This window comes from Armigeres subalbatus, chromosome 3 (genome assembly GCF_024139115.2).
Source record: "Armigeres subalbatus isolate Guangzhou_Male chromosome 3, GZ_Asu_2, whole genome shotgun sequence".
Lineage (NCBI taxonomy): Eukaryota > Metazoa > Arthropoda > Insecta > Diptera > Culicidae > Armigeres > Armigeres subalbatus.
In genome coordinates, this window is record NC_085141.1 from 374,411,147 (window position 1) to 374,435,884 (window position 24,738).

General features: G+C 44.3%; 4 protein-coding genes across 5 annotated transcripts in view; 3 read left to right on the forward strand and 1 right to left on the reverse strand.

The window, feature by feature from the left end:
• LOC134226524 (sorting nexin-17-like) overlaps positions 1-16,067 on the forward strand; it is a 35,918-nt gene extending 19,851 nt beyond the window's left edge. For both annotated transcript variants that reach the window (XM_062707355.1, XM_062707356.1), the window contains exons 3-7: positions 13,643-13,835; positions 13,899-14,617; positions 15,038-15,244; positions 15,314-15,412; positions 15,478-16,067. In XM_062707355.1, coding sequence (XP_062563339.1) covers positions 13,643-13,835; positions 13,899-14,617; positions 15,038-15,244; positions 15,314-15,412; positions 15,478-15,687 — 1,428 coding nt within the window. In that variant the 3' untranslated portion in view covers positions 15,688-16,067. The remainder of the gene's footprint in view (positions 1-13,642; positions 13,836-13,898; positions 14,618-15,037; positions 15,245-15,313; positions 15,413-15,477) is intronic.
• Positions 4,901-12,472, forward strand: LOC134223662 (uncharacterized protein K02A2.6-like). The gene is given in 5 exon segments (XM_062702850.1): positions 4,901-5,969; position 6,036; positions 6,206-6,342; positions 6,484-7,460; positions 10,564-12,472. Coding segments are annotated over 5 exon segments (2,835 nt in total). The 5' UTR covers positions 4,901-5,114; the 3' UTR covers positions 11,429-12,472.
• Positions 15,886-19,265, reverse strand: LOC134222893 (uncharacterized). The gene is made up of 4 exons (XM_062702037.1): positions 18,660-19,265; positions 18,050-18,442; positions 16,397-17,619; positions 15,886-15,892 (listed from the first exon to the last, which is right to left on the reverse strand). The coding sequence occupies exons 1-4, from the start codon at positions 19,263-19,265 to the stop codon at positions 15,886-15,888; spliced, it is 2,229 nt and encodes a 742-aa protein (XP_062558021.1).
• Positions 19,266-20,135: 870 nt separating this feature from the next.
• LOC134222894 (uncharacterized) lies at positions 20,136-21,269 on the forward strand. Its single transcript, XM_062702038.1, has one exon. The coding sequence runs from the start codon at positions 20,136-20,138 to the stop codon at positions 21,267-21,269; it is 1,134 nt and encodes a 377-aa protein (XP_062558022.1).
• Positions 21,270-24,738: the final 3,469 nt, after the last annotated feature.

A 24,738-nucleotide genomic window follows, 5' to 3' on the forward strand; every position in this document is an offset into this window, starting at 1 on the left:
TATGGACATTTTTTTTTTCAGCTCATTTTTTTTTGTGTTTTGGGAGTTTGAAAAGCTGTTGAATATTCCACGTCATATTTTACATTGATTCTTTATTTATTAAGGTGCAAGGGCACCTTAAGGGAAATTAGGGCAAGTATCCGCTGCTTAGATTGATTCACCATTTTTACATTGCAACTTTCATTGTAATTGTATATTTAATTCATCAACAAAAGCCACGGCCACGTCCTTACAAATCTGTGGAGAAAGATAACACGTATTCTAGGTGATCCCTGATATAAGAAAACGTGAACCGGCTTGCCAGTCTGACAGTATGGGAAGTAAGTGATGAGATGAGATTATCGTATTAAGCTGTTAGGCCTTTACTTCCAACCTTTTTCTGTTTTGGTACGTGGAGTTGAGTGTAGAAAAACGGATAACGCATTACCATCAGTGTTGGGGCAAATGGAGCATAGCTGGGAACACGGTCTCAACCGAGCTTCTGGGCTTCACCGCTGGGCTCATCCCTGACAGCCGGACTGTCACACGATCGATGCCAAATGTCAGCACACAACTTGTCAGTTTAACTTCCGACTCGCCCACTCACGATATAATACTGTTTTAGTCTGTAGTAAAGTTGTTAATCGTTTTATAATTAATTGAGTTGCGTTTATATATTTCGGGTGATAGTTATCACGGCGACGTCCAACACGATATCCAACAGTGGCGACGAGTTACTCGCGGTTTTGTTTACATTCGCGCGGTTAGAAAGTGAACGGAAAAATCGTGTCGCCCACGCGGAAAAGACGAAGGTTAAAATTGGAAGAGAGTCCTGAAAGATCTCATTCCCCAGTGATCATGAGTCGAGAACAACAACAGCAGATGCATCAGCCACAGCAGATTCCCACGGACGCATTGATACGGCAGGTCCTCCAACAGTTACAACAGCAGCAGCTCGTCACAAACCAGCTACTGAACAACCATCGTGAGTCGCAGGAGCAGCAAAAGCTATTCATACAGCAGCAGGGTGATGCTCTTCGGAACCTTCAAGTCCAAGTGCCGACAGGACCAGAAGCGATTTTAGATTCGCTTGCCGGTAATATAAAAGAATTCCGGTATGATGTCGAAGGCGGTGGCATATTTGCAGGGCTGGTAGCGACCGATGTAGGTCAAAAAAGTGACTTCAGTGACCAAAACTGACGAAAAAAGGGACCAAATAGTGACTTTCAGTTGCAGAAAAAGTGACCAAATAGTGACTTTCAGTTTCAATTGCAAGTTCGATGAGACGAAATTAAGCGTTTTTGGGTCGAATGAGAATCATCTTTCACTCACCATTCTTTTGCCTTAGAACGAACTCAGAAGAGAAATGAAAATCGTACACGCTAACTTTTATCTACTCAGAAAAATTGTATTGGCCTTCCTTTTTATCCCACGGAAATTTTATTAAATATCAGTCAAAAACAGTACTCAAAACTATGAGTAGTCCTCCGAGAAAATCAATTTTTTACGCCCCTGGAAGTTCGCGAAACATGGTTATCACTCATAAGACCTGTGTTCTTTTCTGAAAAATGATTTCTAGGCAAAAAACTGCGTGAAGGAGCATTCCCTTCACGTGAGAATCAGTGAAAATTAAGTTCACTGGATTAGCTGAATACCTATTTAAGAAAGATGCACGATTTATCATAGGTGCCACGGAAGTTATTGGAATTTTCAGTGCAAAAAAAACAACAGTACGGATCGTTTGGGTAGAAAACGGAACAAAAATTATGAAGATCCAGTACAACGAGCCTGGGATTGAACGCTCAACCTTCTGCTTATACTGCAGGACTATGCTCTCTGAACTATTTGAATATTTTTTTTCCAAAATACGCAGATTTCTTTACTTGCTGTACGTATTCATGAACGATTTTTGCTATGGAATTCGAAAGCGCATGCAATATTCAAAATTGGGGAGACTTGATTTTCTCTCTATAACATCTATTAAATAAATATTTTTTTAGAGCAAACCCTTCATCACATCTGTCAAATCTACAAAAAATAGCCGCTTGAGAACAAATTTATATTTTCTTCAATTTGTTTGCCAAACTTCTCAAGTCTCAGAATCAAGTCTCCTCATATTGTGACAACAACTCAAAATCCAATTAGCCTGAAATTGTGGTGGAATGTTGGCATTTTTATCAGTGAAGATCATTTAGCATATTGACGGCTTGTGCTGTGAAAAAATGATAGCATTTTGTCAATATTAGGGGAAGTTGTTCAAATTTTGCTTAAAAAACATCTTTAGGAGGGACAAACACAGTAAATATTACTCTATTACTATAAGGCTGTCAATCAAAAAATAATTCGCCACATAACGATCAGCCCTTCTTAGCCGTGCGGTAAGACGCGCGGCTACAAAGCAAGACCATGCTGAGGGTGGCTGGGTTCGATTCCCGGTGTCGGTCTAGGAAATTTTCGGATTGGAAATTGTCTCGACTTCCCTGGGCATAAAAGTATCATCGTGTTAGCCTCATGATATACGAATGCAAAAATGGTAACCTGGCTTAGAAACCTCGCAGTTAATAACTGTGGAAGTGCTTATAATGAACACTAAGCTGCGAGGCGGCTCTGTCCCAGTGTGGGGATGTAATGCCAATAAGAAGAAGAAGAAGAAGAAGAACGATCAGTTGTCTAGAGGATCTATAATAAAAGTACACTCTAACAATACTGCTATACTGCCGTTCTACGCATAATTGTCCCATGTTATCTTTGATGAAAAAACCCAGTCAATTTGTCCCACTAAAATTAGAATCGATTGGATCTTGAGATTTACCAAATATTTTTTGGATGTTAATGAGCGTAGGCAACACGTTTCCAGAACATAAAACGAATCACTACTTATTTAAATGGTTTTCAGACTCGATTTTCATAAAAAACAACTTCATTTTTTCAGTGAGACAAATTGACTCGTGTTTGAGATTTTTCATCAAAGGTAACATGGGACAATTATGCGTAGAACGGCAGTATAGTCCCGGTAAAACAGCGGAGAATTAAGTCTCCCAAGGAATCAAATCTTCCCACCTTCTCCTACTGTATAAAGTTTGAGCTTTAAAACAAAATCGGAATTGGCAGGTCTCCTGCTTGCATGACTGTATACCGATTTATAAATTGTGACGTGAAACACCTTCAATTAGCTACTGGTGAAATGCCAGTAAAAGCAGCGAGTTAAACGGTTGACGAAGTTTCAGCGCAATCATTTTTTAAGATCCGTAATTTTATTTCCGCCATGATCAAAGCATCATCCGATGGGTGCATAAGGTTTTATTTAAAAAAAATCTTAGTCAATAGTTTCAAAATAGTTGAAAATAGTGACTTTTTGCGAGAAAAAGTGACTTTAGTGACTTGAGGTCGAAAAAAGGGACTTTTTAGTGACTTGCCCGAAAAAAGTGACCAAGTCACTAAAAAGTGACCCGCTACCAGGCCTGCATATTTGCGGCATGGTTCGCTCGATACAAAGATCTTTTTGCTCGTGATGCTGCTAGATTGGACGACGCTGCAAAGGTTAGGCTACTGATGCGCAAATTGGGAACCAGTGAGCATGAACGTTTCGTCAGTTTTATTCTGCCCAAAGCCCCCAAGGATTATACGTTCGATGAAGCGGTAATCAAATTAAAGACACTATTCGGTGCCGCGGAGTCAGTGTTGAGTAAGCGCTATCGCTGTTTGCAGATATCCAAGGGGCCGACAGAGGACTATATTTCTTATGCCTGTCGAGTGAATAAGTGCTGTGTAGAGTTTGAGTTAGGAAGATTCTCAGAAGAAGAATTAAAAAGTTTGGTGTTTGTGTGCGGATTAAAATCCGAAGCAGATTCGGAAGTGAGAACACGGCTTCTTTCCCGGATCGAGGAACGTAGAGAGGTTACGTTGGAGCAACTGTCGACCGAATGCCAGAGATTAATGAATCTTCGGCATGATACTGCAATGATTGAAGGGAGTGCAAGTTCAGTGCACCAGATCAGGCGGTATCAGCGATTCCAAAAGCGATTCAATCCGAAACAGGAAAGTTCCTCCAAGCCGCATCGAGCAGATAGCAGATTTGTTTCCGTAGTGTTAAATGGTGTATATGTCAAATTACAGTTAGACACAGCATCGGACATTAGCGTGATCTCCGTGGATACTTGGAAGAAGTTGGGTAAACCTCCGGCGCGTAATCCGTCCGTTAAAGCGAAAGCCGCCTCCGGCAATCGCCTAAAGCTGGTGTCGGAGTTTGATGGTTCGGTTACTATAAACGGTGTAAGTCAAACCGGTACGATTTACCTGCATATTTTGGGGTTGGATCTAATAGACGCTTTCCAGTTAGACACCGTGCCGATAAGTGCTTTATGTAGCACAAGTTACGAGTTCACCCTCCATAGAAGAACGATTGGAGACTAAGTTTCCGGAAGTATTCAGCGTGTCGCTTGGTAGATGTACGAAAGTGATTGTGAAGTTGGAGTTGAAACCAAATCAACGACCAGTGTTCCGTCCGAAGCGCCCAGTGGCTTATTCAGTGTATCAGTTAGTAGATGATGAATTGGATCGACTCGAGCTTACTTACTTTTACTTATGGATCCTGTACACCTCCGGTGGTGCAAAGGGCCGACTTGAAAGATCTCCATCCTGAGCGATTCCCGGCTATCGCTTTAACCTGTTGCCAGGTTAGATTTCGGTCGACTTCTTTTATTTCTTTATTGAGGCTTCGCCGCCATGAGCCTCTGGGTCTGCCTCTGCTGCGATGTCCCGCTGGGTTCCAGTCTAATGCTTGCTTACAGATTTCGTTTCCGCCCCTACGTAGAGTGTGGCCGACCCAGCCCCACTTCCGATCCCGAATTTCTGTTGTTATCGGCCTCTGGTGACAACGACGATGGAGCTCGTTGTTTGAGATCCAGTTGTGAGGCCACCAGGCCCGAATTATATACCGCAGGCATCTGTTAATGAACACCTGCAGCCGTTGAGTGTTCTCCACTGATACACACCATGTTTCGCTAGCGTATAACAGCACAGATTTCACGTTAGAGTTGAAAATTCGTATTTTGGTGCGTTCACTTATCTGCCTGTTTTTCCAGATATTTCTTAAACTCGCAAAGGCAGCCCTTGCTTTCTTGATCCGTGCGCCTATGTCGATCTTGGTACCGCCGTCTGACGCCATTTGGCTACCAAGATATTGGAAGCTTTCAACATTCTCCACTGGTTGCCCGGCTACTGTGAAACTGGAAGGAGTCACCGTGTTTACATCCAACGATTTGGTTTTGTTGACGTTGATGACTAAACCTGCCGAGGAGGAGCGATCGGCAAGGTCGTTGAGCTTACTCTGCATATCAGAGCGCCGTTGCGCGAGTAGTGCAACGTCATCCGCCAATTCGAAGTCGTTTAGGTGCTCCATGGTTATAGGCTGCCATAACAGCCCGCGGTTTGGTTCACGGTCAATCGCATCTACCAGAATCTCGTCGATTACGATGAGGAACAGTAACGGTGATAGAATACATCGACTCGAGAGGATGAAAATTATAACGCCAGTAGATTATTCGGAGTGGGCCGCTCCGATAGTAGTCGTCCGGAAGGCCAACGGATCCATCCGGATTTGTGGAGATTATTCTACTGGGTTAAATGACGCACTGCAGCCAAACCAATATCCCCTTCCACTACCGCAGGACATCTTCGTGAAGCTGGGCAATTGCAAAGTATTTAGCATCATTGACATGTCCGAATCCTATCTTCAGTTGGAAGTCGATGAACCTACTAGCAAGCTGCTATGCATAAATACTCACCGGGGCATCTATCGTGTGAACCGTCTTGCGCCCGGAGTCAAAGCAGCACCAGGTGCGTTCCAGCAGGTAGTCGACGCAATGTTAGCAGGTTTAGAGCACACCTGCGGCTACATAGACGACGTAATTGTGGGCGGTAAAGATGAAGAAGATCACTGGAAGAATTTAACGGCTCTGTTCCGGAGACTTCAGGAGTTTGGGTTTACAGTACTGCCCATGATCGCATATTTGTAACACTCGCATTTTTATTCATTTGGTAAAAAGCCTCTCCAGCGTTCAGAAAGTTCAATTTACTGCATCTAATCCCATAACATTAAAATAGGCTTTACTATCTTGATTATCTGTGGTAATTTGGAAATGATTGAGTTTGTGGGGATGATGGGCAAACGATTTACGAAATCAACCAAAATGCAAATGTTACAAATATGCGATCATGGGCAGAGTACGTCGAGAAAAATGTTCATTCGGCCAAGCTCAAATAAAGTACCTGGGACATTTGACGGATCAGCATGGTGTTCGGCCAGATCCGGCGAAGGTCGAAGCAATTAGACAGATGCCTGCACCTGTGGATGTGTCAGGGGTAAGAGCATTCTTAGGAGCGATAAACTTTTATGGAAAATTTGTTCCAAATATGCGTGCAATCCGTTATCCCTTGGATCAATTGTTGAAGGTGGGAGCAAAGTTCGAGTGGACCTCTGAGTGTCAAGCTGCATTTGATAAGTTCAAAGAAATCCTCACATCCGACCTGCTATTGACGCATTACAACCCAGATTTGGAGATTATCGTCGCAGCTGATGCGTCGTCAATTGGGTTAGGCGCCACAATAAGTCACCGTTTCCCGGATGGTTTAATAAAGGTAATACAGCATGCATCTAGGGCGCTTACACCTGCTGAGCGGAATTATAGTCAGATAGACAGAGAAGGTTTGGCCATAATATTTGCAGTGACGAAGTTCCATCGCATGGTTTTCGGTCGGAAATTCCAACTTCAAACCGATCATGCACCGCTGCTCAGAATTTTCGGATCCAAAAAGGGGATCCCTATATATACAGCTAATCGGTTGCAGCGATGGGCGCTTATGCTGCTCATGTACGATTTCAAAATTCAATATGTGGCCACGGAAAAGTTTGGTCAAGTGGATATATTGCCTCGTCTCATAAATCAACATGTCAAGCCAGACGAAGATTATGTCATAGCAGCCGTTTCGCTCGAAGATGATGTAGAGTCTGTTGCTTTTGAACCGTTCAACATTCTTCCGCTAAATTTCAACGACGTTCAGCAAGGTACCGTAACGGATCCTGTGCTTAGCAAGGTGCTAAATTTTGTTCAGCAAGGTTGGTCAAAACCACCAGTGATCACAGTGGAGCATGAGTTGAAGCAGTTGTATAACCGTCGCGATTCCCTAACGAGCATTCAGGGATGCATCCTTTTCGGAGAAAGGCTCGTCATTCCAAAGCACCTACGCAAAAGGTGCTTAAAGCAACTGCATCGAGGACACCCAGGAACGCAACGGATGAAGGCCATAGCTCGATCGTATGTATATTGGCCCTCACTTGACAGTGAAATTGCAGAGTATGTGAAAGCGTGCCCCCACTGTGCACGAGCTGCCAAGTCACCAGTGCATGCATCGCCTGTCCCTTGGCCAAAGTCACAACGGCCATGGCAGCGTGTGCACGTGGATTATGCTGGACCACTCCAGCGGCTGAGTATGAAATGCTATTCCCCGGAAGCTATACCTAAGATGGCAGCCCCATCCCGGTGGATAGGGAACCTTGGGCCAACAACCTACTGTTCCCGAAACATCAATTTGTTCGAGAATCCGATAATGAAAGAATACGGACTGATTTTACGGCGACGACTCTTAGCGCGAAACAACGGACACGAATAGGAACATGGAACGTTTTAACCCTAGCCCAGCAGGGTAAATTGGCACAACTTGCCAATGAGGCACGCCGCATGAAGCTTGAGATCCTGGGACTGAGTGAAGTCCGTTGGCCAAACTTTGGAGAACACAGAACGCCGTCGGGACAAGTTCTGCTATACTCTGGTTTACGAGGTGAACACGCTCCCCGGCATCGCGGAGTTGGCTTCCTACTAAGCGCTCAGGCACACTCTGCGCTTATGAAGTGGGAACCTATAAGTGAAAGGATAATCGTTGCCAGATTTAGAACACGGGTCCGAAACCTTACTATAATCCAATGTTATGCGCCAACCGATGCTGCCGATCTGCAAGACAAAGAGAACTTCTACAGTCAACTCAATGCCGTCGTAGATAGAATTCCGAAGGGTGATATCAAGATCTGTTTGGGCGACTTCAATGCGAAGATCGGATCCGACAACTCGAACCATGAGCGCATTATGGGACGCCATGGTCTCGGAGAAATGAGCGAAAACGGAGAGCTGTTCGCAGAATTTTGTGGTAATAACGACATGGTTCATCGATTGGTTCACAAGGTCACGTGGGTTTCCCGTGACGGCTTTACAGAAAATCAAATCGACCACATCTGCATCAGCCGAAAATGGAAACGGAGCCTTCTTGATGTACGGAATAAACGTAGTGCCGATATCGCGTCTGATCATCACCTCCTCATCGGCGAAATACGCCTGCGCATTGCGTGGATTCGTCGGCAGGAGGAAAGAGTTGGACGACGATTCAACACACGCCGACTGGAAGATGCCACGGTGAAACGGTCCTTCGTTGAAGAACTGGAGACGCGTGCTGCAGATATTCCGGAAGGTGGCAGCGTGGAAGACCAATGGACCGCCATCAAGAATGCCTTCATCGCCACCAGCGAGAACAATCTGGGCGAACTACGCACCCAGAGAAAACAATGGATCACCGATGAGACCTGGAGGAAGATAGAGGAGCGAAGAGAAGCCAAAGCCGCGATAGAGCGATCGAAAACCAGAGGAGCCAAAGTCTTAGCCCGTCAACGATACACGGCTCTTGAGAAGGAAGTAAAACGCTCATGTCGACGGGACAAGCGAGCGTGGGCAGACTCTCTGGCCGACGAAGGAGAGAGAGCCGCCGCAACCGGGGACATTCGCCTCCTCTACGATATCTCACGACGCTTAAGCGGGGCGAAGATGAATGCAACGATGCCTGTGAAAGACGCGAATGATCAGTTATTGACCGACCCAACTGACCAGCTGAAACGCTGGTTCGAGCACTTCGAACAACTTTTTCAAGTGCCAACCAGGCCATCACCACCTCGGCATGATCTGCCTAGGATCCGACGTATAACACGTGTCAATACCGAAGCTCCATCACTGCTAGAGATTCAAACAGCCATCCAAAGCATGAAATCGAATAAAGCCCCAGGGTCGACCGCATATCAGCCGAGATGCTCAAAGCTGACCCCATGACATCCGCTCAACTACTGCATCGTTTATTTCGTAATATCTGGGACACCGCAACTTTCCCGGTCGACTGGATGCAAGGTATCTTAGTGAAGGTGCCCAAAAGGGTGACCTGACTGTATGCGATAACTGGCGAGGCATTATGTTGCTGTGTACCGTTCTCAAAGTTCTGTGCAAAATTATCCTAGCCCGGATTCAGGAGAAGATCGATGCGACTCTCCGGCGGCAGCAAGCCGGATTCCGTGCCGGAAGATCCTGTGTGGACCATATTGTCACGCTCCGCATCATTTTGGAGCAGGTTAACGAATTCCAAGAGTCCCTTTACTTGGTATTCATTGACTACGAAAAAGCTTTCGACCGTCTCAATCACGAGAATATGTGGGGCGCCCTGAGACGCAAGGGGTTCCTGAGAAAATCATCGGCCTCATCGAAGCACAGTACGAGGCCTTTTCGTGTAGAGTGCTGCACAATGGGGTCCTGTCCGACCCTATCCGGGTCGTAGCTGGTGTGAGGCAAGGATGTATTCTATCACCGTTACTGTTCCTCATCGTAATCGATGAGATTCTGGTAGATGCGATTGACCGTGAACCAAACCGCGGGCTGTTATGGCAGCCTATAACCATGGAGCACCTAAACGACTTCGAATTGGCGGATGACGTTGCACTCCTCGCGCAACGGCGCTCTGATATGCAGAGTAAGCTCAACGACCTTGCCGATCGCTCCTCCTCGGCAGGTTTAGTCATCAACGTCAACAAAACCAAATCGTTGGATGTAAACACGGTGACTCCTTCCAGTTTCACAGTAGCCGGGCAACCAGTGGAGAATGTTGAAAGCTTCCAATATCTTGGTAGCCAAATGGCGTCAGACGGCGGTACCAAGATCGACATAGGCGCACGGATCAAGAAAGCAAGGGCTGCCTTTGCGAGTTTAAGAAATATCTGGAAAAACAGGCAGATAAGTGAACGCACCAAAATACGAATTTTCAACTCTAACGTGAAATCTGTGCTGTTATACGCTAGCGAAACATGGTGTGTATCAGTGGAGAACACTCAACGGCTGCAGGTGTTCATTAACAGATGCCTGCGGTATATAATTCGGGCCTGGTGGCCTCACAACTGGATCTCAAACAACGAGCTCCATCGTCGTTGTCACCAGAGGCCGATAACAACAGAAATTCGGGATCGGAAGTGGGGCTGGGTCGGCCACACTCTACGTAGGGGCGGAAACGAAATCTGTAAGCAAGCATTAGACTGGAACCCAGCGGGACATCGCAGCAGAGGCAGACCCAGAGGCTCATGGCGGCGAAGCCTCAATAAAGAAATAAAAGAAGTCGACCGAAATCTAACCTGGCAACAGGTTAAAGCGATAGCCGGGCATCGCTCAGGATGGAGATCTTTCAAGTCGGCCCTTTGCACAACCGGAGGTGTACAGGATCCATAAGTAAGTAACTCGACGGTGAATATTTCCTTTTGGTAGTGGACTCGTAATCTAAGTGGCCAGAAGTAGTCCAAACCAATCGAATTACTACCACAGCAACGATAAGAATTCTTCGTAACCTCTTCGCTAGACTAGGGATGCCAGAGACACTCGTATCTGATAATGGTACCCAATTCACGAGTGCTGAGTTTGCCGAGTTTTGCAGTTCGAATGGCATCCAACACATTACAACTGCACCGTTCCACCCCCAATCCAATGGGCAAGTTGAGCGGTTTGTCGACACATTCAAACGGGCAACGACAAAAATTCGCGAAGGGAAAGGTACAATGCAAGCAGCATTGGATCAATTTTTGCTGACCTACAGAAGTACACCTCACCGTTCTACACCGAATGGTGCTTCGCCAGCAGAAATCATGTTCGGTAGGCAGCTCCGTACCCATCTTGAACTATTACGACCACCGTCCAAACGTCAGCAAGCTGTAGAAATAGTGCCTCCGGTAAACCATCGTGAATTCCAAAGAAACGATCTTGTGTATGTGAAACTTTACAGCGGTAACACTTGGACCTGGGTACATGGAACAATATTGGATAAGCTAGGGAAAGTTATGTATAATGTGTGGGCAGATAATCGTCGTCTAGTACGCTCACACGTCAACCAGCTTAGAAGCCGTTCTTCATCGAATGCCGATAGTATCCCGGAGACAAGCAAGTCAAGAAACACAACGCTACCTTTAGATGTACTTCTATCGTCGTGGGACTTACAGGAACCGAATAAGCCAGCTATACCTACACCGGCAACAAGGTCGAAATCATTCGGCACCATCCCTACATTGTCACCTCAACCGGAGAGCATTCCGTTGTTCAGTTAGAAATTGACTGCCAATAATAAAAGCAACCAGGTACATAGTCCAAAATATAAACCTCGATATCCACTTTGAAGCTGTGGATGCAATTGACACTGTTAAAAAATGTCACTGATAGGCGAATGATAATCTTTATTTACATCCATTTAAATTAATTGTAAGAATCCCCATCAACCGCAACTTGTTGCCAGCGGATCGGTTTAAAAGTGTCAGATAAGAGTTATTGCTTATAGGCGTTTTTTGCATACAATAGTAAGTATAAAGTATTTAGGCCATAACATCAGAGCCCATAGTCCGATCCGGCCAATTTCCAATAGGAGACAATGGGAAAAAATCTCCGTCGAATTCAATTTGCTGTGATCAAAACGATTATGGGTAAGTGCCAGTGCTTCCATATAAAGTTTGTTTTTGAAGCGAACATATACTGCCGTTATACGCATATCTGTCCCATGTATATAGGGAATCCCAGCAAACATGGGACAAATATACGTATGACGGCAGTATAGCTTTCCGTACATTTAGTGTTTACTTCGTTTGCTAAAACAGGTAGGCACTGTATTTAGAATTTTTGAACAAGTGTAATTTTGTGTCCACATTAAGCTTGATGAAGTCTTCGTTACTTCTGTTTCTCTGTACAGTGCTCCGACAAACCAAAATCGAGCGTGACACCACCCAAAACCGTGTTCAACGTCTAACGCCCGGATGAGCATACTTGAGAATTGTGGCTCCGCAAAGTGTCACACACGACTGAGCCTACCAAATCAATGATCTGGATAAAAAAAAGTCTTCATTACTAACGTAATCCTAGAACGGTGTGCAAACTAGCGACTGAAAAACGGTTACGATCTTATAAAAAAATAAAATTTTCTGAATCATCATAAAATGGGCCCAAACATGCGGATTAGACTGTAAGGCAATAAATAGATATTTTCTTTTATTGTATGAAAAATATTTTCATAGTTTAAAAAACATTTTGAGAATTTTTTTCTGCTTCGATTATATGGAAAATTCGATTATATGGACTTTTTTGCATCGAACTTTTTTTCCATGAAAAAAAATATGACGTGAAGATTTTTCAGAGTGTAGACCATCTGCGTTGGACTTATTTGAATGGTAAAGCATTCGCAAGGGCTTTTGGGACTTATATGGACGTATTGAATTACTATATTAAAAATAAAAATATATAAAAAAAATTATATAAAATTTTCATTTATTCACATCCCCATAATTTTCCAGATGTATTGGAAGCCTTACGATAGTTCTTGTTACATTATTTGCACAAATCTGAGTTTTATATATCATAGCCTAAAATTACACTTTTGGGCCACCTAGTTTTCACAAACATAAAAAGGGGGAGGGTTTGCTGCATGTACATAAAAGTCTAACTATTCCTCTTGATTATAGTGGAAATTCCAAGCAAAAACCTCTACAATCCTCTGAGACACATGGTTTTCAAAATTAAAAGTTTGACCTGGGAATTTACGAGTTAATTGCGAACAATAAAATGTGTTACATGCGTGTTGTAAGCCCATTTTTAGTGTCTCTACTCCACTCGACTATTGATCGAATGGTGCCCCAATAACTTATGGCCACCGACCTACAACAAAAGTTATCACATCATTTTAACAAAAATGCATAATTGATATTACCCTTGAACACACAACAGCTTTTCCATACAGATGCAATGAGAAAGTGCATTTTGTTAAGGGTCTGTTCAAATATTACGTAACGCAATAGGGGGTGGGGGGTTGTTTTATTTTTGTTACGATTTGTTACGCAAAATATAGGGGGTGGGGGTCCTTCGAGAAATTGTTACGCGTAACAATTGAGAAAAAATATTTAAATTTTTCAAAAAATAGTTACTGTCTTCAAAATAGCATAAAAAACACAAAGAATAATAATATATTGTATCGTGGTTCACATTCTACCAAAACAATATTAAAAAAAAAAATTTATTTGTTACGCGTTACGCATAGGTGTTAGGGTAGTTCTAAATTTTGTTACAGATTGTTATGAGGGGGTGGGGGGTTCTTAAAAACAACGTTTTTCGCGTTACGTAATATTTGAACAGACCCTAACCGCTTTGTACCTTTACATAATTAATTACGCAAAACTACTACCGATTAATGATACCGGCCTACGCCGCCTGCCACCACCCACATGGGAAAAGAAAACAAAACGCTAATTAGCCATTGTTTTGGCTCTCTGATTCGCTTGCAGGGCTTCAACATTCACATCAACGGTAGCTTCCACTGTTGTCTTCGGTACAAACAACTGCACAGCTTACACGAGCAGCTCAAACGGTCACTGCCCACATTGGCGCTGCCGAGCTTTCCACCAAAGAAGCTACTCCCACTGACACCGAGCCAGATCGAACAGCGACGAATAAGCCTCGAGCGATACATTCAACTCGGTAAGTGTCCTCCTTCCACATGATTAGTTTTCGCTCTAACGATTTTTTTTTCTGCACCCTAAGTCGGTCAAGATCCGGTCCTATGTCGATCAGAGCTACTGCGAGCGTTCTTGCTGAACGCTCAGCAAGAATCATCGTTCACCGAATGTCGCGAGGCCAGCTTGGACGTATTCCTCATGAACGGCTATCGGATAATGACGAAAGCCTTCACGACAGACTGCTCCAGCAAAGTGCTGGAAAAGGCCTGCTCCCTGATCGACCTGCCCAAAGAATACACGTACTACTTCTCGCTCTACCTGGTGAGAAACGAACCAAACGGTGAGGTGGCCATTGCCAAGAAGTTGATGGACTTTGAAGCCCCGCAAATTTCCCAGAAACAGTGGGACGACTGCAAGATTGTGATACGGACCAGCTACTGGGACGCGAACTACGATCTGGAACTGATGCGGGATCGGATCGCGCTGAATCTCCTCTACATCCAAGCGCTGAGCGATGTCGAGCGCGGCTGGATCCTGACCAGCCGGGACCTGAGCGAGCAGCTCACCGATCTGCAGGCCCGCGGAAACAAACGGGAATATCTGGAGATTGTCCGCAAGTTGCCGCTGTACGGTTGCCTGCAGTTCCCGCGGGTGTGCGTCGACTATCCCCAAGCGAACACAATGGCCACGGTGATCATCGGCAACCGGGAGCTAAACCTGCTGACCCACTACGGCAAGAATATACAGGAAACCAAATTCAAAGTGACGAGGATACGCTGCTGGCGGGTGACAACGATTCATAACGTGAGTTGCAATATATATTATGTTAACTTTTCATTGTATAAATATTTGCACCTCAGATTTGAGTAAACCAAAAGTCGCATGCCTAATAATAACTACAGAAACCCAGAAATTCTGCTGAGATTCCTCCAGGAACTTTCTCTGGCAAAACCTCTTGACGTTTTCTCCCGGAATTCTTCCTAAAAGTCTTTTATGAACACCTCAAGAAGTTCCTCCGCACATTCCTAGTCTAATTGAAATAAATTCAGTTCTCCACTACTTAGTACCTAGAAAAGGTTCATGGAGAAATTTTTGAAGAAAAAACATCAGAGTATTGTTTATTGTGTATTGTTATAAAACATTTTCAAAGTATGTAATGTTAATTAAATTTGAGATTTTGTTTTATAACAATTGGAGAATCAATAACTATTCGTCATATTATAGAACGAGGAACTTTCTTCCAATTCGTCGTCGGAAAGCCGAGAGCCGGGTGGCAATCTGGAGCTATCGTTCGAGTATCTGATGGCAAAAAATCAGCTCAAATGGATCACAATCTACAGCGAACAGTCGATGCTCATGTCCGTGTGCCTTCAGTCGATCGTGGACGAACTGCTGAATCAGAAGAACGGATCCGACATCAATAATGTGCAGGTAGGTTTAACAATTTTGAAACTCCTTGGACCAAATGATTAATCAATGATCTTTTTCTACTACGCCTAGACTCATCAAGCTGAATTTGCCCCTCTTTCATACATAAGACGGGATGGTTCCAACTACTACATCACGGATTCCAGCTCAACCGACACCCTCAGTAGTATAGTGAGTACCGGACACAGGTTTTCAAATCCCTTCTAAACACAAACTTGCCACTTTCTAAATTCCAGAGTGACAGCAACAGTACATCGAATCATCAATCGAACGGAAGCGGTAAGCAGCCACCGCCATCCAATGGCACCACTTCCTCGTCGTCGTCATCGTCGTCCTCCTTCATCCGACGCAAGCTCAAAGAGTTCAACACGACAGTTCGCTTCAAGAGCGGGAAAGATTCCGTCCACAACGAAGCGTTCGAGTGGATTGGAGACGATGATCTGTAGAAAATGCAGCCACTTCCAGAAAGCTCTCTCTTTTCGTTCATAAGAACACGCTACCTTTCCCCCAGTCTGATGCATTTATTCTTTTTGTGCTTGGGCAAACGTTGCGCTATTTATGTTTGCAACCCTTGTATGTTAGCATCGATTAGATGCGTTTTAGTCACTTTTGTATATTTGTCTAACCACTCTATTAATTAGGTGTTAGTACCTATGCGTATGTATTAAGTTGTAAATTCCATACTTTTGTAATATTATACTCAATGCGACCCGTATAGCAATGGTCGTGATAAAACCTTCATCATTTTTGACACAATGTAAAGCTTATAATAAGTCTTCCACCAGTAAATGACGACGAATAAAATGGCGTTCTATTCTATCACAAATTAACTCGATTTCCTCATCTACTTAGAACCGGAATAAAATATCACTTCCCTAATTACAATTACTACATTTTGGGGTCTATTTTGCTCTCCAAAGAAGTGTTATCGTCCGAATCAAATGCATTGCAAATTGCACCTGGGACCGGGTCCGCTACGTTAGACATAATGTACGTTTGACATAATTCTGCCTTCTTCATGACATGGGCTGTTCTTTGGGTCATATTATGCACGGCAAATGCTGGGTAAAGCGTACCATTGGTACTTCGCGTATCATGCTGCATCGTGTCAGCATCGAGAAGGCAGCCCCTTCAACGCGATGCAGGTAGCGCAACCCTGATAAGGTAGTCGCGCCGGCGGCAAGACCAAAACGACGAAAAACTTCCCTCATCGCCTCGATCTGCCACGGTGACGTTACGATGACGCTGATGTCGTCGGCGTAGGCAACGAGCAGATCATCCCCACACACTTGCTCAAGCCTACACACCAGTGGATGGAGATAGAGCACGAACAGATGCATGGACAACGGGTCGCCTTGCCGCACCGACCGTGTGATCTCAAACGATCGAGAGAGGTGCCCATTGATAAGCAGCCGGGATGTGGACCGACTGGCTATGTTCGAGAGAAGAGAGATGAGTTCCTCGTTGAACCCGAGCGACCGCATGGTTTCGAAAAGGAACGAGTGCCGCACCCGATCGAAGGCATTCTCCAGATCGAAGCTGATGAGCTTACCAAGACGCGACCGGTGGTGACGGAGATTGGCGATCCTATCTTTCACAGCGAGAGTGGCCTGGAAGATATTTCGCTTTGTGTTTAAACATTTCTGTCCGTTGCTTAGGACGCGGTGGGCATCCATAATGCATTTCATCCTGTTTTTCAGGATGCGGGAAAGCAATTTATAATCGCTGTTGAGCAGCGATATGGGCCGGTACGCTCGGGCTGTGTTGTCGCCTCCCTTCTTCTTCACCAACACGATGACGCCCTCCACGAAGGCATGGGGGAGATTTCCGTTGAGTGCTTCATTCATAAGCATGTTCAACTCACGGTGGATGACATCGAACATCCGGAGATAAAATTCTCGTGGGATCCCGTCGGCACCGGGGGATCGTTTGGGTGCGCTCGCGCTGATAGCAGACAGAATTTCTGCTGTTTGTATCTCCTCCATGCACGCTTCGTTCAGTGGGTCGTCCCGTGGGATAACACGTTCGCAAGCGAAATCGTCCCCGTTGTTGGCATTGCCGTCATTTTCTGCTGTTTCTTCTGAGTAGAGTCTCGAGAAAAAATCAAACAGATTTGCCTCGATCGCTTGAGGCTCGACGATGATTTCGTCTTCTCCCGTCTGTAACTGCGTGATCGTGTTTTTCTTCCGTCTTCTATCCCCCAATTGGAATATTGACATTGGCTCCCCTGCCACGTGCGTCTCGTTGATGCGCATGAACATGTGGGAGAAATTACGCTGCAGTGCCAACATTTCTCCTTTCAGTCGGTTGATGGTGGTTATGGTTTGTGGCTGCAGATAGTAGCCGTCGTACGCTAGCCGTAGTTGCGCATAAAGGTGCTGGTGTGCGTCGTGGAATTCCTCGAAGACGGTTCAAGATTTCCACTTGAAAAAGGACTTGATTTTTGGCTTAGCGTACGATAGCCACCATTCCCTAGCAGCACACATGTTTCACATTGATTACTGCAACTGTTACGTGACCAGATCTAGTCACAATCAAGTTGCTGCAACCATTTCTATCTGACTTGTGCTGCTCGGGTTCCATCCACGACCCGTAGTTTCTGCGCTGCCGGGTCCAATATTGCCACTTATATCGGAACTCGGCAACGTTTTCTTCGGTTAGAAGATGCGGTCGAAGAGCCCAGAAACCGCGCCCGGGCTCATGTCCCAGTGGAGGGAGACAGAGTCTGAGCGTTAGCGCTTTGTGGTCTGTAAAACAGCAAACGTGCGTGTAGGCGGACTGCAATTTGTCGCAAAGACCGCGGCTCACATATATCCGATCGAGGCGAGATCGCGCATTTCGACAGACATACGTAAAACCGGCATCACGTGGACATAGCTTCTCCCACACATCATATAGCTGCAGCTGCTGTACAGCGGTTTTAAGAGATGGACTGGTGTTCGAGCTGGACGAATCGCACGCACGCAGCACGCAATTGAAATCTCCAGCTAGGATGACGTTATCGGTGTGATGGCGGAGATAGCAGGCAAGCGTGCCATTGAAGAACTCCTCTCTAGCAGCGCGCTGAGCAGTGCCGGAGGGAGCGTAGACGTTGCAGATCGTTGTGTCGTGCACTCGCAGCGCGGTTAGTCGGCTGTCCAGGGACTTCTCCACGTGAGTGACATAGATGTGCTCCTTCGCCGCTACAGCGCTGTGCCTCTCCTTGTGTGGTCCACATTCGCGAAAACGATAGATCCAGACAAGGAAAGGTGTTCGTTCTCGACTTACTGCAAACACACATCGAGGTTCTGGCTGCTCATGAAGACTCGGAATGCGTCCAGTTTTGTGCGGGTCGTGATCGTGCCGATGTTGATGGATGCGAGGTTGTATGACGTGAGCGCCATTTATGGAAGAAAGTCCACATCCTGCTCATCGTCACCGTCGTTGCATCGCTGTTTCTTGCCGGGCGGGCGTCCACGGCTTCGGCTGCTTCTCGTCGATGTGGATGAATCGTCCGTGTCGTTGCCGGCGGTTCGGTCTTTCGATCGCAACGCGTTTTTGGCTTTTTGAATATGTCAACTAAGACCACTTCAGCGGTCTGTGGTTGTGTGCGCAACGACGACGATGTGCTGCGCGCGATTTGTGTTTGCAACGAGCTGGGAGACACCGTTCGTGCAATGGGTGCAGTCGGCTGGCTTGCAGTTGGGTTTATTGAGCCGGACGGTTCGGTCTGACTCGACGGCTGTGGCAGCTCGGGGAAAGCCTCCAGCGATGCTGGTGGTGGAGCGACAGAACGCTGACCGACCGGTTTGGCGCTCGGAGGTTTTGCACCGTTTGCCTTCTTCGGTGGTTGTCGTGGACCAGTTTGCTTTGCCACGTTCGCATAGCTCTGCTGGACTAGCAGCCTGTTGTTCTGGACACACGATATACCAGTATGCGCTTGCTCTTTGCAGTATTTACAAGAGACGATCTGCCCCTTGTAAACAATGTAGGCCTGCTGTCCATCGATCGTTACCCACGAATCGATGTTTCGATGGTCTAGCATTCGGGCCGACCAAATGCCTAGCGGTATCCCACCGAACTCGTACCCTTCTCCCCATGTTAAGGTAGCCTCACACCTCGGGAATTTGGTCCGCGGATTTTTTCCCCATGTATTTTTGCATATGCGATGTTTTCGGGATTTGGGTACGGAAAATCAAAATCCCGGCCCCATTTAAAATGCACGGGGACCAAAATCCGGCGGAAAATTTTCCCGAGGTGTAAGGCAGCCTTTAGCTCTCGCAGCGAAAACACTTCACCGAACGCACTCAAGAATTTTACGATTTTTTCTTCGGGGACGTTTTCTGGCAGGTCGTGCACTTCAACCTCTACACATCCATCTTCCATGGTGATGCGAAGCTTGTATTTTTCCCCGCGTGCTCCACTTCATGCTTCTCGTCATGTTCTTGCACTATTCGTTGTGCGAGCGTCAGGTTGTCAACCTTGACGAACGCACATTGATATGGAAATGCTAATATCATCTTCCAAACTTGGACGTACATGTTCATGATAGAATTAGTAAATCGTTTAACTTCACGTAGAAGTAACACACACGAAATCATTAATTTAGTGTACTACCCTTGGTGGGGGCATCCATCAATTCAGCTGTTATTGGTCGACGGTACAGCAGCAGTGCCTTTCTCTGCTTTGTTCTCTCCGAGGCAGCTAAGTTGGTTGCGACGAGACGGACGCAATGAGAAAATAGAACTGCAGTTTGGTTTTAGCTCTCGAAAGAGTAACATCGTTTCAGAGTTTGCTCTTCCAGCTAATACCCTTTTTTTTTTTTTTTTTTTTTTCATAGCGCGAAAACTCTATTCGTACCTAATTAGTAGTTAAAAAAACAAAACTAATCCTTCATTCCGAGGGACAGTGGGAGATGGCAGAACATCCAGGAGGAGGAGAATCAACCTGGGCCTTTGGGTCCAGGTTTTGTGGCCTGGCACTAGATCAAAATGAGTTAGAACAGACACCGAAACGAAACAGAGGAAGTAATCGAGACAACAATGGAAAAAAACGGACTGCAGCACGTGTAACGCCAATTGAAAACCAGTTCACAAAGCTGATGAAGGTAGACAACCACAACGGACCACGTTTTTTGATCCTGGAGCGCACGGACGAGAACAAAACAATGAAGACTGTTTCTCCATTTTTCATCAAAAAGGCGATGGGAACCATCACATCGAACGTGTCCATAAGCAGGACGAGGGAAGGCGGACTTCTGCTGAAGACAGTCAACAAACCGCAAGCAGAGAAGCTGATGAAACAAAAGCTATTCGGAGGATCAATCAACATTAATGTTAGAGAGCACCCAACATTAAACAGCTCGCAAGGAACTATTTTTTGCGCAGATCTTAAAATGCATACCGACGATGAGATTTTGGAAGAACTACAGTACGAACATGTGACTGAAGTGAGACGAGTAAAACGTCGAAACACGAAAGGTGAACTCGAAGATTCTGGAGTGTTTATCCTAACATTCAACTTGGCGTCCATCCCGAGCTCCATTGACGTAGGATTCTATTCATGTAAGGTCAAGCAGTACATACCAAATCCTCTTCGTTGCATGAACTGTTTGAAGTTCGGCCATAAAAAAGCAGTTTGTAAGGGAAATCAAGTATGTGCCTGCTGTGCTAACCTCTACCATGACAGCAACCCGTGCCAACAAGGCCTTAGATGTGTCGTATGCCGTGGAGATCATCACACTCTATCCAAAAGCTGCCCAGTGTACAAGGATGAATTTGAGATTCAACGCGTAAGAGTGACCGAGAAGGTAACGTATCGAGAAGCCAGACAAAAGCGGAGATTGCAAGCTCCGGATCCCAATCCTCCAAGGTTGAGACAGCCGTTCTCCAGCCTATTCAAATCGCCTAACAATGCAGTAGACCTACAAAAGAACAATACTGAACTCGAACAACCATACATCAACGAGGCTAGCGGTGTCAAGCCATCTAGCCATAATCCATCGGTTACGCGTACGGCAGGTAGCCGTGCATCCAACCAGGGTTGTTAATCGATAAATTATCATCGTTAATTTAACGCCAACTTCGATAACGATAACACTTTTACGATAATGCTTCGTTGACGATAAAATGAGCGTTGAATTAACGTTATCGTTATCGAGTATTCGTTGATTTATCGATAATTATCGAGTTAACTGTAACGGTGTAACATGTACTACAGTTTGAAGTGCAAATATTCACAAGCTGGATTTGCAATATCTGTTTTAAAAATATTGTATCGCCTTACAATATTCGAGAACTCCTTTAAATCCTGGAATTAAATTGGGATTCAAGGAGGTCACCGAATTGACCAACACATTATTTCGTTCAATCATTAAAGATCTTACAGAGTCGCAGTTCTCCATAGTGGAGAATCTGAGAGCATTTTTAATGTCTACCTATACTAATGTTTAATCTAGCATTATTAACAAAACTTCTGTTTTGAAGATCCGGAGCACCAGTTATATGAATATTTTATGACTCACAGTTTAGACTATAGTCTAAACTTCTTAGTCTAACCAAATCATAGGTGACGAGGTTAGTACACCAATCTGTTGAGAGAATATTCACTTGGTACTGGTGCTGCATGGAATGCAGCCTACAGATCGCTGCATCAAATAAATTTCTAGTACTTGGATCCCAATATAACTAACCAACGCTAACCACCAACAGAGCACCTCATTTCTCATCGTTTCGTAGAGCAGCATGCATTAAGCAATAATTTTAGATTGCCCCGCTTCAATCAAAATTAGCTCTGACTAACCAGCTGCAAACAATTTGTTCCATTCTCGACTTCTGTCAAAATTTTACACCAACTTTGTTCGCGTAATCTAGTAACCACATTATCGCAAAATTATCGAGTTAACTTACGTTAAATTATCGAACTACGATAATAAGTCAGTTGATTCATCGTTATCGTAGCAACCGATAACGTTGATCACAATCAACTTTATCGGCGATAACGATAAATTAACGATTAACAACCCTGCATCCAACAACGAAGATATTACGACTCCCAACCACTCATACGGGAAAAGGACAATTCCGAACGACCAGACTAACCATCAAATGAACACAGAACTCAAATCATCGAATGAACACCGTACATTAGTATTAGAAGGTAACACTAACACGAATACTAACCAACAAAATGAACCAGAAACGTTTCCTGATAACTTTAACATTCACATGACTAACACGGAAATCGAACCTAACAATCTAAACATATTATCACAGTTTATCTCTCAGTCCATACACATCGACGAAGAACGATTCAACAACACAGAATTTTAAAACGAACCAATGGCACAAACCTCTTGTCAAACTTAAAACTTTTAGATACTGTTATGGGTAATTGCATATTACAGTGGAATTTGAATGGATTTTACAATAACTTTAACGAACTCAAGATATTAATCAGCGATTTCAATCCGTTTGCAATATGCATACAAGAGAGCCATTTTGACCATTCCCGAGTACCTACGCTTAAGAATTTCTCGATATTTTACAAACTAGACCAATTCCACATGCGAGCATCCGGTGGCGTCGCCATCTGCGTCAAAGAAGGTTTCCATGCAAAAGAACTAGAGCTTGATACCGATCTACAAGCCGTAGCAGTTCAAATGTGCTACCCACTAGAATTTACACTTGTTTCTTTGTACCTTCCACCAAATCAACAGATCCAGAGATCCCAATTAGATGACTTTATTGTACAATTACCAACTCCTTTCTTGATAACCACTGATTGCAACGCACAAAACATCGTATGGGGTAGCAGACAGGACAACGCGCGAGGGAAATTAATTGAATCTTGTATCAACGACTGGAACTTGAACATCTTCAATGACGGTTCTCCCACCCATTTCAGTATGGCGCATAATAGTTTCTCAGCCATAGACATCTCTTTTGGTTCCGCATGCCTCTCCAGTCATTTCAACTGGAGTGTTCATTCTGATTTATGCTCAAGTGATCATTTCCCAATCATCCTTACCCCGCTCACAAGAAACATCAATGCAACCAGACGCCCTCGTTGGGTAACAACAGCTGCTGATTGGAGAACTTTTCAGCAAAACGTGACTAAAGGTTTAGATGATAAAAACCCACTAACACCATTAGAACAACTTGACCACTTCTCTTCAACCGTATTAAACTCGGCAAAGAAAACTATCCCTCGAACCTCGAGCGAAGTTAAAAAATGTAAACCACCCTGGTGGTGTAGCGAAGTTTCTAAATGTATTAAAGAAAGAAACAAAGCATTTAAAACACTTAATCGTAGATTCGACTCAGAATCAGAAAAACGATTCAAATTCGCGAGAGCTGTAGCACGCCGTACTATACGACGATGTCAAAATGAATCTTGGCAAAAATATGTTTCTTCTATCAATAATTCAACGCCACTCAAGGATGTGTGGTCGAAAGTGCAAAAAATATCTGGGAAAACAAACTTTCAAAGTATAACCTGCATAGAAAGTGGATCTGGTTTAGTATATCCTCCTAACGAAATTGCTGAAGAGTTGGGAAAACAGTACTATTCTGCGTCTAGTACTGCATCTTATTCGCTTGAGTTCACACGCCACATGTTAGAAATTCAAAAAACAGAGACAATTTTGTTTGAAGAAACTGTCCAAAGTGACCTAAATATAGATTTTTCTATGCAGGAGTTACAAATTGCTTTGAAAAGCTGCAAAGGTTCTTCAACTGGTCCTGATAATATTCACTATGATATGCTCAAAAACATCCCAATTGATGGTCACTTCTATTTACTAAGAACTTTCAATAATATTTGGAACCAGAGAGTGTTCCCTGCACAATGGAGAGATTCTATAATTGTACCTATTAAAAAACCAGATAAAAATCCATTGAAACCATCAAGCTATAGACCGATATCTTTAACGTGTTGTGAATGTAAGGTTTTTGAAAAAATGATAAATCGTCGTCTTTCGTGGTATCTTGAATCCAACAACCTGATAGATATTTACCAATCTGGCTTCCGGAAATATCGGAGCACACTCGATAATTTATCCCTTCTTGAAAACGACATTCAAAAAGCATTCTCAAATAAAAAACATTTAGTTTGTATATTTTTCGACTTAGAAAAGGCTTACGATACTTGTTGGAACTTTCGTATTATCAAAACGCTGTCAACCTACGGTATTCGTGGTAATATGCTACACTTCATTCAAAATTTTGTACGAGGTAGAACCTTTCGCGTAGTAGTCGGTAATAGTTACTCATCAACATTCGCTCAAGAAAACGGAGTACCACAGGGCTCCGTTTTGAGCGTAACATTATTTTTAGTGGCTATGAATTCCTTGAAAGAATTCATACCAACAGGCGTCAAAAAAATCAAGTTTGCGGATGATTTCGCAGCGTACATATCTGGTTCATCTTTATTAGAAATTCAAAGAACTTTACAAACTACTTTACAATGTTTGGAAAACTGGTGTGATAAAACAGGGTTCAGATTCTCCGTCAATAAAA

Coding starts and splice junctions, on each gene's coding strand:
- LOC134222893 (XM_062702037.1), bottom strand. CDS start 19,265: ATGCTAGACCATCGAAACATCGATTCGTGGGTAACGATCGATGGACAG. Junction 18,443..18,659: donor GAAACAGCGATGCAACGACG/GTGACGATGAGC, acceptor GGACCACACAAG/GAGAGGCACAGCGCTGTAGC. Junction 17,620..18,049: donor CTCGCCTCGATCGGATATAT/GTGAGCCGCGGT, acceptor GACGCACACCAG/CACCTTTATGCGCAACTACG.
- LOC134222894 (XM_062702038.1), top strand. CDS start 20,136: ATGGCAGAACATCCAGGAGGAGGAGAATCAACCTGGGCCTTTGGGTCC.